The following is a 16,573-nucleotide window of genomic DNA, read 5'->3' on the forward strand; positions in this document are numbered from 1 at the left end:
TTTGGGGCATGGCTGGGTCCCTAGATTTTTTAAACATGCAGTTGAGATCGACCCAGGTCCCTGCCACAAATAGACGCCATAACCTAATCATGAAAACACTGACAACAATCATCATAAAAAATGTAGTGGTGTGGTAAATTTTTAGTGTCAATTCAATTGCGTTTTTTTGTTTCTTGTGTTACAGGTATTGAGGAAATAATGATGAAAAAGAAGGAAGGTTACCCAAACATTAACATTAAGATACACCAATTCAATTTCTTGATTCTTAGATTTTTGCATGCAACGTTAACATACACTTAATTGTATTCTAAAAACTTGAACAAGTGGGAAGACGAAGAAACTGGAAAACATTATAAGCCCAGAATAGTGCATGATTGTGATTTCTTCTTCAAATCAGAAAAAAAAACAAAGCAGGCAAATCTAAGAAGCAAGAAATTAAATTGGTGTGGCCCTTTATTAATTATGAAATTAAAGCAAACACATGCCTACGCAGAGTTCCATGTCCCTGGTGACCACACACTACTCACTAAGCACCAGTCCAGCAGGCTATACAATCATGCAGGCACACTGAAAAAAACAAAGTTGCTCCAACCATCAGTGACTAGGAAACACAAAATCACACTCATGATACATGCTCAGAAACAACAAGCTTTCAATAGAGATCATTAAGGTTTACAGGGTTAGAATTCCTTTTTAAATAGTCGGGATGACAATGACTAATAGTAACCAATGAGCACTCATTCCAAGTTTGTGTGTGCAACTGTCACTCACTTTGATGGCTCCTCCTCCTCTTCCTCCCCTCCACCAATCAGAGCACCCAGGCCGACGCCCTCTGCCTTACTGATGTTTGTGGCATGTTGCATCTGTCAGGTGAAGGTGGAAATAGTTTTATAAAAATTGAAAAGTAACCATATATCTAGCTATAGACCTTAGATAGAATCTCTGGGTTATTTGTGCAATTGCACAATTATGTAAGATATTATCTCAAAGCTAGCAAGTTACATGTAGGTGATAGGATGACCAGTGCACACTTGCAAGTACCTGCTACGCAATAGCATTACATTTTCCTCATGGGGTAACCATCCACTCTTGCAACTGAATATATGTGTGTCCAACAAAGACCCTTTGTAATTACATGTAGGCTATAAAGATGTGATTTGTCTGTATCTACCTCAAACAATATAATCTATTGGGTTGTTAATGACACAAAATCTACCTAAGGTAATACAATAAATGACAAATAAGTACCTCAAAGATTGTGTCCTCACAGAAGTTGATAAAGGCATCCAGTTTCTCTTTGTCATCATCTCCCGTTAGTACATTGAAGATGAAGTTTCGCTTGGAGTCCTGGAGAAATAATGGTGCACTATCAATACATATTCATGATGCTCTAGTTAACATATATTGTACATCTGATTTAACTTTTTTTCCAGTTACCTAAACCTGTAACCAATACAAAGTAGGAGCAAAAAGGCTACTTTGATAGGAAAAATGTTAAATGAATCGAATGGATGGCATTTCAGCACCATCATGTAGCCAACATCAAAATCAGTTACTGCAAGCATACTGTAAATGTATTAAAGTTCGCGGGGATTTAATTTCGCGGTAGCGGGAAAAAGGACTTTTCGCGGTGGATTTAAGTTCGCGGTAACACCATAGACTGCAATCTAATATCATGATAGAATAATATCCGCGGTGGTTTTAAATTCGCGGTGAAGTGGTCACCGCGAAAACCGCGAAGATTAATCCACCGCGAACATTTCTGCATTTACAGTATCATTATTAGATTATTATATAATCTACTTGTTCATAATTGTGAGGTGTCTGAAGAGCTTTCTGCTCCAAACATTGAAAGTGGGAAGAATTGGACTACGAGTTTACCTTGATCTGAGGTTTCTCCCACTGCTCAATGAATTCTTCTTTGACCTCAAAGTACACCCTTTCCACACGCTCAGCTCCACCTAAAATTGTGAAAACAAGAGTCCTCAGTATACTTACATTATATCTTGCATTTTCTAACATATGGTCAACATATAAGAACTTTGTTCTTGATGCCTATCCTTTTCTACAGAAAGCTAAGTGTCAAGTAATCTGGTGTTATGTTAGCAAATAATGATAGCATGCACAATGGTTTGAATAGTGTTGAAATAAATAGAACCCTATTAGCTACCACAATGTTTACACTCTGATTTGTAGCAATATGGAGAATTTTTTTCATAGTATTTTGTAATAAATATAAATGGAGGTATGGATGCTATAGTCTTGCAAACTACCACATTGCATACTATTAACAGTTACATGTACTACTATGTCTTCCAAACTGTCATATGTAAAACATAAGTCACCTAGAATTTCAATACGTCCCAAGTTCTCCTCAAAGTAGTTCCTCATATTCTCGGACAGGTCCAAGAACTTGCTTAGTCTGTTGTCATTGGGCATGTGTTCAGACAGGTTGGTCAGCAAAACTGTAACATTGAAGCCTACAAGGACATAAAAAGAGTTCAGAGTTGGATTGTGGTATACAGTTGGGCCTTGGATACAGCAATGGAAAAGCGATAATTGCATCTTTACTCATGTAGTAATTTAACTATAGAAATAGTAAAATTTTGGCCTTTCACTCACTGTAAACTAATGCTACAGACACATTCAATTGGGTTCTGGCGGGCCTTTTTTTACTTTTGGACACCGTAGGACAACCTTCTGCTGTTCTACTTTTGGGCATGGCTGGGCCCCCAGATGTTTTACACTTGCAGTTAAAATCAACACAGGACCTGGCTAATACAAGCCAAAACCTTGTTGTGAAAACACTGATCAGGGTACTCCCTTGGGATCCAGCAGTCCACCTAGAAAAATTTCTGGTTTCAGAGCCCAGCTAGCCTTTATCCCTAGTACGGCCACCACTGCAAATGTGACTGCAGCATGTTCCTCTACACCAAAAATCCCTTTCAAGTTAGATTTAAAAGTATTGTAGACTAAACAAGTGGAAAAGTGTCCTACCAATTTCCCTGGCAGGGTCATGGAACATGTCAATGAAGGACACGTAGTCAATGAGTCCCTCAGCATTGCTCTCAGTACAGGATAGGAGGAAGTCGATCTCTTCTCTGTCAGAAAACAGGAAAGCAATGTTTTATCTAGTACTGTGACACTTGTACACTTTAACACAATGTAGAATGTACTAAAAATAAAGTTAATGTTGAAAATAGATTTAGCTAATAGAGTCTATTTCAAGTCACATATTTGTCATATGTTTGAACTATTTTGAACTAGATTGAAAAAAATATGAAAATTTGAATGTTTTTTAATTCTTTTTAATATTTTGGAAACATTCTGAGAGACACCTTTATTTTGTTTTACCAGTATCCCATAAATATCTCACTATATTTTTAAAAAAGTTTTCTATGTGCTATTTTCACCCACCATCTGTGCAACAGCACCATTCCTCTCTTTCTGAGGTTTGGATTTTTGGGCCAGAAAATATCATCACTGCATTATTATGCACACAAAGTTGCTACATGTAGTTGCTACTAACTCTTCGTAGATCTTCTGGCTTTCCATGGCTTTTCTGAAGTCCTTGGGTGAGATCCACGAGTTGTCAGCCATTTCCTGTTTAACAACAAACAAATGTCAAGACAGCTTACAAACCATTTGGTCATGGGTATCCAACATTTAAGTCTGCAAGGACTGAGCGTATGGGAGAAAACGGGAGAAAACGATATAGGGAATTACGGCATAACATAGGTTAAGAGACACAATGTTCATACGATATAGCTTCAACAGACACTGTACTGTTGATTGACTGTTACAAGATTACCCGTAACCCTTCCAGTGCCAACACCTACATGTTAGTAATTCTGATTGGTCCTGACCCTGGAAGGGCTAAGGCACTTGGGATTATAAGCAGTTAAGAAGGAAGCAATGAAAGGTAACTGCTGCTGTTTGAGCGGACAATAAACTTGACAGAAGAACATATACAGCTAGTTCCTTCTAAAAGCATTTTTCCTTCATTGCAACAGACTTTCCAATAAGAGTGAAATTCTTGATCAATATTTTGTGCTAAATTCTGTCAGAATTTCCAAGCAGTGTCAATGCAGGTTAGAGCAAGTAAAATAGGAGTTGAAAAGAGCTTTTTGATGATTGTTTATTAACTGCATCTAACCTGTACTGGTCCATGGTAAAATCAGTCTGTTTGCAAGCTTGCCAGTTCACAGTTATATTTTAAATCCTGATGTACAACTGACTTTCCATTTTAGATGGTATCAAGAGAACATTTGAAGAACAATTTTTGATGAACAAAGATTGTTGCAGAAACAAATCATGTGGTACAGATGACTTTAGATGTCACCAGCACCAGTGAATGTATGCAGAGAAAAGTATTTTCAGCCGTGTTTAAAGTTTGGACGGGGAGCGAAAGTGAGGGATGCCTTCTGTAAGATATCTACCACACCAATAGACAACATTACAGAGCAGAATAATTAGCACTGACATTGTTTGTTAGAGTAACATGTAAAACATTGTAGTTGAAGGGAAAGATGTTTAACAGAAAAGGGCTTAGCAACAGAAAAGACCACAAAGTCTTGACCCGCTATTATGACAAGGCATGTGTATTTGGTGATTTGGTGACTGAATGGTAGTTTTTGAAAAGAAGACCTGACTATACAAGATAATGTGTAAATACAACTTACAACAAATATATCAACTTTGTTCACATTAGCTTTTGCATACTTGAGGGCCTAGAAGCCTTTTCTTAGCAAAACGGATTTTAGGTTGGACGCATGAAGGGACATTATTTGTTTGTGCCCGCGGGCAAGTATATGCTAATTATGTAATACAATCTACCTAACTCGTGTTTATCCCAGTTGTGTTACCAATCTACCTTCCAGTGTGCAGGTAGACACGTAGAACCATGCTGCTCAATCGAATGTTAGCGGGCTTTTAAGACGGTCGCGCTATTTGCTTGGACATTCGTAACCTGATTTCTGAGAGAGAAACTAATATCTAAGAAGCCAGAATTGAATGGGGATGACACAATTCAGCATGAAATTATAATGCTGTCTGTACTCGTCTTTTCATCAATGCATTACATTCTGACATTTCTAAGTTTGTTTGAGTACTGAAGATGCAACTGCAATATCTTTAATCTAAAATACGAGAGATTCATCTCCTTGTTGCCTAGCTTTTCTGAGCATGTTTCATTGATTTGAAAGTACATATTCGCACTAGCCAACAATTAGTTTGCTAAGCTTGGCACTATACCAATTACATTAACAGACCAAGTTGCAAAATCAAATAGGCAAAGTTTGATTAAACAGTGACATTATACAGACAATATACAACTTGACAAGGCAGGGATAACACGAGGGACAGACATGACATAAAGCAATAGCAAGTTGGCGAACTGATGCTCAAGTATCTTATCCTTGTCTCTGAAACTACAATCAAGAGAACTACCTAATGTTAAAGATAAGTGTTCTTTGTGTACACTCCTGTCACAGCAAACCCTGTGCTGGCACATCAGTTACGTGTGCTACACTTTTCAACATCACACTTGCAAGGCATACAGTTGCAGATGCAGCAGGTGACTGTTACTGACTACATTAAAAGCTGCCAATTCCAGCAAGCTATCAGGCCTCTGATTCGCAAAAGCTGGCATATATATGGCATGCAGCATTCTTAATCTTAATCATTTCAACATCTCTTGTAGATGGTAAGATTGAATCCACAAACATTGCTCATCTGATTTTGTAACACAAATGCCAGTATTGGGGCTGAATGTCTTGTCCAGTCTGAACAAATACTTTTCCTAATAATCATGGAAGCTCATCTGTGTTGGTAGTAATCATAGTACAATGCTTAACTTTCTTCCAACACTAAGGTGTACACAGATCAAATTTTCAGCGATCACCGTTGCCTTATGAATGTAAACTCGTCAGAGTTACAGACATGTGATCATACTAGCACGTGATCTTACAGATATGTGAAGCACCACATCTTTTTTTGGTTCCAGACTCGCTGTTTTGACCTACCGTCCATCTGCTTTGCAACAGATACTATAGATTAAGGTTTGCTCATAGTGACTAGTTAATGTTAAACTTTGTGTGGGGCAAACTGGGGTAGTTTCTTTCTCCTTCATGCTGTTCTGTGTTGAGTTCCCACCCAAACTGTCACGCTGGGGAAAAAGAGTCCTGTTTAGTTTGTACCATGCATATGTGTCTACTAGGTGAGAATCACAGGCTGAATTTGTGGGGAACAGCAAACCACACAATTTGCCCCCCTAACCCAGGGCAGTCATGCACCTGCTGGGGAAAGGGGGGGTCACAAAACTGCTGACGTTACATACATCTCCTCTCTCTTGTGCATTTTTTTCCAAGATGGCCTGTGGAAAAACAGTGGCAAAGTCTCAAAATTCATCACAATCACAAGTCATACGCATTTTAAGTTCAAGCACCATTGGAAAGTAGTTTCAATGACATAGTGAGCTGAATTCTGACGTTCCTCTCTTAGCAGCTAGATATTAGCTATCAACAAAATAGATTTAGGGGCGGAAAAATAAGTAGTTGTTATTTTTTGCCAGTTGCAGGCCATTTTGTAAGAGTTAATTTCAGCAAGAAATCGGGGGTTGGGTCAGAGGAAGACCCTATTGAAATACATTAGAAATGCATTTGTTTCGGGCATTGTGACTGATAGTATTGTTTTTAGCTATAACCTTCTTGTCAGTACATCCCATTGTTACAAGGCATGAGGCATACATGTATGCAGGCACAGCAAAATAATCTCTTAGCAAAAGGAAGCCCACGTAAGCCTCTAATATTTGGTAAATTGGATTAGTTGTAGAACGTCCTTCCCATTAAGTTTCTGTGACCACAAGGTTTCTATTACATATTGTAGTAAGCAGCACAATAAAAGAAAAGTGGGTCTAAGGAGCAATACAAGACGAAGGGCTTTTAAGCAGGTATTTAGGGTATATGTTTTCTCCAATGTCTGAAACAGGCGCTGTAGGGAATCTAAATAAATAGCATACAACACTAGACTGCTGGGTATAAATATCTTAGTCCACAGGTTTGTGTATCTGGGTGCTATAGCTGGAAAAGGAAAGTACAGTAGAGAGTAAGTCAGTGAGAAATCATTTCTAGCATGCAGCAGACATCATTCTTACAAAAGCAGTTATGGTTATGGTAGTGGCAATGGGATAATGGTAGGTAGGTTATGCATTTCACAACAGCTAGTACACAAAATATTCCCTGCCTATAAAATGACAGTTGTCAGATCATGCTCAAATGGCCCAAAAAGTTAAACAGTGTATAGCAAAAATCAAAACAAAGAAGACTTGAGTTTTAAAATATAAAATTGATTTCAAGAATTGCTTGTGAAATAAATGTGAGAATGACAAGTTATGATGCTGACAGGTTATGAAGGTTACATATTAAGTGCTGAAATGCAGGTATGGTACTGAATGCGATCAACTGCACAAACATATTGTACACCAGCAACAATGTAAGTTGTAAGTACCTTGAATGCATCAGATTCGGTGACCTGCTCCAACTTCAGGAACATGTCAAAGAACTGAAGAATCATCTGAAATAACAAATCAAGAAAAATAAGACTTCCTGAAAAAAGGTTTGCAAATACAAGATAACATTGATAGCAATGCTACAACTATCCTTAATTTCTGGGTAAAACTAGACATATATTGAAAGGATGTTATATGATATTAATGAAAATCATTGTTGTATCAGACAGACTGATATATTGTACATGCATTAGAATAACTCTTACCTCTACATTTTGTGATGACTCCACCAACATGTCTACCATCTGCTTTCCGATGTTTCCATTAACAACATTTCCTATGGAAGAAGGCAAAAGTTAAATAAAAATGGAGACCTTTGTGGGAAAAGATTTTCCCTCAAGAAGCTGAAAAGAACCACTTAAACAACCACTCTTGATCAGGAAAATATCCTGATTGGTATGTGGATGGTGGTCAGCACCATAGAAAGCAATGGTGATGTTACGCATAGATTTCAGCACCAAGGAGAGAGATGGTACTAGAAATGGTCATGAAGCGGTGTTTTCTTCTTGGCTTGCTTTGCTGTTGAAGGGTTAGTTATACATATTTTTTATACTACAAGTAGCCAACACTGGCTGCAAAAAAAGTAGAACTATGATAAAGAAAATTAAGACCAATGTATGGCAGAAAAGATGATGTCTAACGAAAAAGTTCCCCCCATGCAGAAATGTCCCCCATGAAAAAGTGTCCCCCATGAAAAGTGTGCCCCATAAAAACTTACCTTCCAACAAGGACAGGAGCATGGTGACCATGTCAGAATGTAGCGACAACAGAGCCTTCAGTAGGTTCACCTGACTGGAATCCTGACAGAATAAATCATGGACAGTGTTATTGTTTTACAATTGCCCACCTAGCCCTTTGCCTAAGCACCACCTACGTTACTGTAACTACGTACTGTTCTATAATAACCCATGTACATGTACTCTTGCCAAGTTACTAATAGGTGTGAGGCTATGCACTATCTTGGTTTCCGACTTTTTGTCCATAAAGGTGTCAGTGTTTCCATTATGTGACCGTAGCACAGTAGCACTACTATAATTTCAACTGTGAACTTACAACCACCACAAACTCCATTTTCTCCCTACAGCAATGGCAAACATAAAGCCATTTACAGTATCTTGCAGAGATGAAATCAAAATCCACTAATACCTTCCTGAGATGTTAAATGGTAAATCTCTGCACGTGAAGAGTGAATTACATGTACCTGTGCCAGTTTCTTTTGTAGATGAGCAAAGATGTAGAGGAACCCTGTGATGGCATCCCACAGCCTGCTGTGGGCGAGGGTCTCCTGGTTGCCTTGGCACGGGCCCTTTGTAGTAAGAAGGAAGGGTCAATCAACTGAACAACAACAGTCAATGTGGTACAAATAGCAGTGAGTGAACTCATACATGTAACATCATATAATAGCAGTATGGAAAAGTCACCTATCTGTAACTATTGTACATGTAAATGTATATCATGTATGTAAGAGCAAAATTTTGTAAACTAAAAAAAACGATATTACTATGACCATGTCTTGTAACTTAATAAGTGATGAATGGTCTAAAGATCATCTCACCTGGATGAACTCTGTTAGGGAGTTGAATACTTGTCTTGCTATCCTGATGGCAATCTTGAAATATTCTTGACCCTACAAAATACAGAGAAATGAGATTAACACGTGGAAATGAACTTTAAACTATCTACTAATCAATCCATTTCTTTTTTACTATATCTTTCTGACATATCTACTTGTTTTGTTTTTAATGAAAAGAAAAGAATGAAATGAATAGAACACTTTGCATTTTCTGCTTTGCTGGCACTTTTTCAAGTGACTCTTCCAAGTCAATAACTCTCCCAAGTCAAAATGTTCTATAGCACGTACCTTTGTCCATGACATACGTCATGTACATAATTACCTCCATGAAATGTAATGGAATGGAGGTTATATTTTACCCTATGTTTGTCTGTGTGTCTGTCTGAGTGTGTGTAAACAAGATAACTCAAGAACGGCTTGGTGGATTGGTTTCATACTTGGTGTATTGGTAGGGTGTGATGAAAGCTAGAAATGATTAGATTTTGGGCCCCCTAGCGGCTTCCCTTGGTACTGCATCGCAACTTCCGGGGTTTGCTATTTCGGTGTTCTGAACATGCTATGGTCACGATTTTTGAGTATTAGATAGCTCTTGTGCTCAGGAAGAAATGACGTAAGTTTGGGCCCCCTAGTGTCTAGTTTAGGGATAGTAGGGCATTTTTGTCAAAAACTTCTGAAGAGGATAACTCAAGAAGGGAACAACGGATTTTCATGATTTTTGGTATGTAGGTACCTCAGACAATGTTGTACAAAATGAAATACTAATTATGCAAAATAGGAGCCAATTTGCATAATTAATGACAACATTCAATCATAGCAGTCTTTTCCATGTATCTCTTGTCTTGGACGTGATATGGTCTTTAAATTTGGGTGGTAGATAGCTTTCAGTTTCATGACAAAGTGGGGCAAGTTTCAACCCCCTAACATTTAATTTGGGAACTGCAGGGGCGTTTTTGTCAAGACATTCCAAAGAGGATAACTGCAGAAAGGATTGACGGATTGGCATCATATTAGGCATGTGGGTACCTTAGGCAAAGATGTTCATAATGATATAGATGTTATGCAAGTGAGGACTTAATTTGCATAATTAATGAGGAGATTGTATCATTCCATTGTTTTCAATAACTGGACTGCAATAAATGTAACACATGTTAATCATGATAGGTGGAATATAAGCAGATACCAAATATGGTAATGAGGAACTTATTTGCATAATTTATGTAAAAATTGCAAAACCGCTTTATGATTAATAATGGGAATTTTATAATTGTGACATGTGTACGTTTGTCAATGATGCAAAACACCATGCAAAAGTTATGTTAATGTCTTAGTCAATTGCATGAAATTTACGAAAACTCTAAATTTTCATGGAGGTATGAGGTCGCCGAACTCTAGTTAATGGTAAAACTGGACGAGTGCTACCAACAAGAGCTTGTCTGCAGACTAATCAAAGAATAGAGTAAGATATTTTGATACGTACTGCTTCATCGATGAGGTCCTTGCTTGCATAGTGCCAGTAAAAGTCGCTCATGGACTCCTGTAGTCTGAGCAGGTAGTCCACAGTGCTGATGATGAGGTTGATGGTGGCATTGTGGCCAATCTGGGCTCTCAAGTAGTTTTGCCAATCTGAGGACAAAGAACAAATCCATGATTGTTGTATTTTACTCATGTCGTACCCACTCGAAAAAACAAGTTTCAATGCCAGATGCAGGAGTCTATTTGATAACCCAAGTTTATCACCTGGTAATACCCATCACATTGTCGACGAGCTTTGGCCGTACTTCTTGATTGCTGGAATGTCAGCCAATTTTAAGACCAACAGAGGATCGCACATATTTTTTACCTATAAACTGTCGCTATCATATTGAGCAGTAGACCTAAATAGCAAGCGAAAGTTGATTGGTACCTGCATGAGGTACCAACGACATACAAGCGACCTGGTAACAAGCTGGTAACAAGTTGCTGATGTTAAGAACAGGTTTCGGTGCACAGCACAGCTGACTCTTAAAAATCACTGATGATCCCTAAAAATTGTGCACTGATCGATAATACACCAGGCATATTACTGCCAAAAAAGCCATTTAGAGCTTGCAGACTCATTGTCCTTGATTTTCGTGCAATGTGACTGGGGTATTAGGAATAACCGTACAGAATGTTATCACATTCCAGGTAAAATGCAAAAGTTATATAATGATTCCATGTACTTACCCAGATTGTGGCCCTCACAAAGCAGCTGGAGGAAGCGGAACAGGGAGCAGGTGAAGGGTGCGTCATGGAGAGCACGTTGTCCTGTAACATGGAGGTGACCAGATCTAGATACACTGGTGCACCATGTACATGTATCCACAATTCCACACAAAAGGTACATGTACAAACTTCATTCCCTGGTGGTCTCTACAACAACAATACACCTTTCTCACGTGGCAACTATGATAGATAAAAAACGAGTTCAATGAGGCAAAGAAAAGATTGTCCATCACAATCAGCAGTTCAACCAATGATAGCATGGCAAGTAGGAAATCGACCAATAAGAAAATGGCCGCATGTCCATCAAATATTTGCATTATTATGCTTTTGTTTTGCATCTCTTAAGGGACTATGGGATCAGTCTACACTACTCTAAATTGCTTAATCTTTTGGTGCATAACACTAGTTATAATAATCATTTTTTGATCTTATATTGTGAAAATTTGTCTGGTTTTGGGGAAATCTAAATGGGAGCAGATTTTAGAAATAAGTTTTGTCTGTTTGCCTCATTGACCTCGTTTTACAATCTATCATGGCCTCCACATGAGAAAGGTGTATATGGTGTTAAAACTACAGATTCCACATTGTTAAGTAGATTCCAAAAATTCTGGTCCAAATGTGGGTTAATTGATTGGTCTTTAGGAATAGAAATATCTGAAAACATTTTAAACAGATGCAAAAGGAGACTAGCTACCTTACCATGGTCAAAAGCAGATGTGTGTGAAATTTACTCTTTGGTAGCACTTTTGTTTTATTATCATTTTATAGAGGAAAGGTTAACAGTTTTTATCTCAGTTTCTGTGTTTTTTTTAGTATACCTAAGATAGGTACCAACTGTTATCATACTACAACGAATTCAACTTTATGTACAATAGGTTTATGGTACATGTATTTATCAAATATTACCTCTACTACTTATAAGGCATAGACAATACATCACAATCAAACCAACAGTTTACATGTTATATACAGTTAATGAGCAGTATCAGTGCCTGCTAGAAGGATGCTGCACAGCACAACACACTATTAGTATTCAGCTTGACTAAGGTGCACGTTAGCATAAAGGCAGACACTTTCACAGGAAACCAACAAAACAAAACAAAAAAGAAAACAACACACACAAGGACAGACACATACTTCTTGTGTTACAAATTTGCTCTGAATTTCGGACAGGATCGCATGATATTCAGATTGATTGATTGATAACAATTCCACTTGGCTTTTGTATGATGAAATAGGATCAGGAAATAGTTAAGGGTCTAGGTGGACCCCAATTTTGAAGTACAGAGTAATCAGCGTAGGAGATTTTATGTAATCTAAATGTCTACTAGGTAAATTGGACAAACCTCAGACCAAAAATGAAGCATAATGATTTTTCATTTGATATACACATACATCACTGCTTTTGTCAAGAAGTTTAAAGTTCTTGGATTATAAACGTTGAGGTCATAGAAAAACTAAACCGAAAAGTGGCACAAACTGATATGCTGTCAGTGACATTGTGCAAGAGACTAGTAAGCACTTGGTATCTTTCTCTCCAAGATATTCTCTACTGTAATGCTTCTTTTTTGTATAATGGATTTCTTGCAAATCAAAAACCCAATAATTCAGTAAAAACTGGCAATCAATATGTTGATGTATAACACAATTTTTGCTTGATAAAAAAATTAGATTTTTTACAGTTTTAATCTGAAGGACAGGCAAACACATGTGTCTTTAAGAGTTGGACGAGTTTATCTAGAAGGATTTGTCTGTCCTGACCATTAGGCATGATGAAGTGATGAGATAGGTATGAAGGGTAAGATGTAGAGCAGTGGAAAGCTACAAACCAGAACTGAGCCCTGACGGAGGTGACAGGGGTGGAAATGATGTTCACGGAAGTGAGACCGGTGGAGGAATGAATATATGCACTTCTGGTTAATACTGACATGTGTCACACAATTTTGGAGGATTCTCTCTAAAAAAAAAGTATAAGACTACTGTACATGTACATGACTAGACCAAGATGTTTTAAGAACTTCATTGACAGATATCTATTACCACATTACGACTGTTATCAACAACAAGCAGAATGCAACAAAACCCTCACACAGATAACTCTTCTTTTTTTTCAGATTGAAAGTTGATGACAACAAATCATCTGACACAAAAGAATAGACACGTAACAGACTGAAAGGCATGACTTAATTGAAATATGATAAAAGAAGAGTTGTTCTGAGTTTCCAAATTGCCAAAACACAGAACAAAGGGGTGCCATACTGTCCTGAACAAGACTTATTGGATTGTGTTGTTACCAAGTTGTCAAAGTTTTCAGACTTTTAAGTATCAGCTTGGCAATCATGTTTCTATCCTTTTGTCAGTAACTACGGGCTGTTAATTTGGACATACCACCATACCAGAAGTCTGAATAGCATGGTATAGACAGTAAAAAGATAATCTTTAATTCCTTAGACAGATGGTTAAGTGATGCCAGAAAGCAAAGCTTTGTAACTGGGCCCTTTCACAACATTTAAATAGTCACAATACCATCTCAGTTAACAACTTGACAAGAAACGATTGCTAGTATGTTGAGGATCTGCTGACAATTCATGTACATGTACATGTACGAGGGCGTTTCAAGAAAGATTTTGCCTGACTAGATCATGGTTTCAGCTTGTCCATTTGGGAAGGAGGCCTAATAAGACACTCCAATGACATATATCTATGAAGCTGAAATTATATCATGATACTCTTATCAATCAACAGCTATTCTTTTACAGTTGCTAAGGTGAAGCAAGGTGGGATAGTGAAGCCAGATGAATTCACAATCGTGGATCCAGTCTTGTCATCACTGTCATTGTCATTGTCATCATCATCATCGTAGCTGGTCAATGCTTATGCTGGTGGAGTCATCATTGGTTTCATCATCCCACCTTACTTAATCCAAGAAGCTGTACAGGAATAGATGTTACGAGTTCATAGATACTTTGTAGGTTATTATTAATATACAAATATAAATTCCTGCCACAACTTAAAATGTGTCAGGCAAAACCTTTATTAAACAGCCCTCGTACATCAAGTTGATAATCCTTGTGGTGAAAAATCAAAATAAAGTAATCTGTCCAAAACCTCTGAACTGAATGACTATTAGGCACATGCCCTTCACATGTGTATGAAATGAGCACTTGGTTATCTATCATTATATTTCTCCTACTACTACCACCATACTCCTACTACTACTACCACTAAACTGCCTGACGAAAACCTTCACTAATATTGACATTTCTGGATGGGATAGCGAAGGGCAAAATGAAGGGTTGTGGTTATTCTTCAAGCCTAGATATGTTGCTTTTTTTGTCCACTCTCTTTGTCACTTAGTTTGGCTATGAAAGTGACTGAGGGAGTGGTCAAAAGCTGGAAAGGTTGGCCTCCAGGCTGTATGTAGTGTGCATATTTCTTGTGTTGTGACTTTTTACTCATGTTTTGGAAATGGACACACAATGGCTTGTGGACACGAGACGAAAACGTGTCACAACAGAAATTTATCAGACGACATCCAAACTACAATTAGGTACCTGCTGAGCGTCGCATCATTCCCTCTTTGGCAGCATGCACACAGAAAAAAAGGCTTTCAGTTGCAGGGACACACAAACTGGTAGCTGCAGGGGTATATCCTAGATATGGCTTAGCATCAAGGTCATTTTCAACATGCATTGGTCTTTTAACTCTGCTAAGCAGCACCTTCCACACAACTATTTTTGCCATTCCCCTAGAAGTACAACGTTTAGAAACTAGACAATGGTTTATCTAACAAAAGGTAAACCGAAGGCATTGTTTTGCAAACTTTTCATTGTGAATGTTTCTTTAAAAATCATAATGTGGGCATTGATGAAATATAATTTTAATATAAACCTACATTTTTGCAAGGTACACTGCTTACACAGTACTACATAGTTTTTGAATATAATTCATTAGAAAATCTTTCACATGATGTGTCACATAATGTGAAAGAATTAACTTCTTTTGACTTAAAATAATTAATGCCTTTAAGTTGAACACATTTCGACACATTAAGAACTGTACAAATAGAATCATGTACATGTGTGTCTTTCAAAGTAAAATCATTTTAGCATGAACTGGCCATATAATTCTTAAGCCTTTTAGTGAAGATCAGCATTTTGTGTGGTAATAATGTCAAATCTTTTACCTTCGATTTAAATTATAATGTGTGTGTGTGTGCATTTGTGTCTGTGTGTGTGTGCGTGTCGTGTGTGCATGTGTGTGACACACTTACATGTGTAAGGTGTGCATACGATGCACCTCACCTTGTGTGATATGTGACATGTATCTGAAAGTACTATAATAATGCAACTAGACATTCTAATTTTTCTGTCAGTGAATGCTTACCTACTTCCCCGACCCCTAGTCCCTCAGCTTTGTTGCATCTTTCAAAGGTGTCCAGGTCGAGAACACTGTGGACAAATACATGTCGTTAAAAGCACAACTATGTGTAATGTTCATTTACATCACTTGCAGCAATACTCATCACCATAATGATATGCAAGTCCAATACTAGCATCATACACATTGTACATTTGTGCAACAATCAGACACTGATATTGTAAAACAGCATTCAATAGTGGTTCTGTAAAATGCACTCGTTCTAATGTTAGAACAATATCAATGAACAGAAATTGTAAGCAAGTAGTGAAGATAGGTTTCAAACAAGCAGGCTGAGTGAATTATTTGATAACCTAAAGTGAGACTTTGATAACACTCTAGAAAAGAATCATGACGTATCAGTTATTTTGGACAATTCATTAAACTATCCACTTCACTACGTTGTTTGACGAAAAAACACTCATGTCTATTAACTCTTCTTGTCTACTTCAATTCAGAAAACATCCAAATGCACTTTTCTCTCACAATCTCTTTTACCCCTTTTAAGATTTGTTAGTACCTGCTAGATCTGATAAATTTTTGACAAACATTTGCTGGATCAAGGACGAATTGGACAAAAAAATTCAATACATCAGTATCTTTAGTGTCATCTGTCAATACATGTATAGGAGCAAACGCATTTCCATGGCATGCTCACAAATCATTCCTTGACATGCTCACAACTCATTGCATGCAAGCAGTGGTTCATTAGTATATCATATTTCATAAAAAGATACTTGCAGCCTGTATTAGTTAACTATTCTCATACC

General features: G+C 37.6%; 1 protein-coding gene across 1 annotated transcript in view; it reads right to left on the minus strand.

Moving 5' to 3' along the window:
• The window catches only part of LOC118419221 (ryanodine receptor 3-like), a 129,206-nt gene that overhangs the window by 14,275 nt on the left and 98,358 nt on the right, over window positions 1-16,573 (minus strand). Inside the window, exons 101-116 of the mRNA XM_035825574.1 lie at window positions 15,771-15,835; window positions 13,214-13,225; window positions 11,346-11,426; window positions 10,618-10,763; window positions 9,123-9,194; window positions 8,769-8,873; window positions 8,286-8,367; window positions 7,774-7,844; window positions 7,507-7,572; window positions 6,338-6,373; window positions 3,530-3,603; window positions 2,998-3,101; window positions 2,346-2,480; window positions 1,882-1,961; window positions 1,249-1,347; window positions 772-863 (exon numbers count right to left, since the gene is read on the minus strand). Coding sequence (XP_035681467.1) covers window positions 772-863; window positions 1,249-1,347; window positions 1,882-1,961; window positions 2,346-2,480; window positions 2,998-3,101; window positions 3,530-3,603; window positions 6,338-6,373; window positions 7,507-7,572; window positions 7,774-7,844; window positions 8,286-8,367; window positions 8,769-8,873; window positions 9,123-9,194; window positions 10,618-10,763; window positions 11,346-11,426; window positions 13,214-13,225; window positions 15,771-15,835 — 1,320 coding nt within the window. The remainder of the gene's footprint in view (window positions 1-771; window positions 864-1,248; window positions 1,348-1,881; window positions 1,962-2,345; window positions 2,481-2,997; window positions 3,102-3,529; window positions 3,604-6,337; window positions 6,374-7,506; window positions 7,573-7,773; window positions 7,845-8,285; window positions 8,368-8,768; window positions 8,874-9,122; window positions 9,195-10,617; window positions 10,764-11,345; window positions 11,427-13,213; window positions 13,226-15,770; window positions 15,836-16,573) is intronic.

The sequence above is a fragment of the Branchiostoma floridae genome, chromosome 1, assembly GCF_000003815.2.
Source record: "Branchiostoma floridae strain S238N-H82 chromosome 1, Bfl_VNyyK, whole genome shotgun sequence".
NCBI lineage: Eukaryota > Metazoa > Chordata > Leptocardii > Amphioxiformes > Branchiostomatidae > Branchiostoma > Branchiostoma floridae.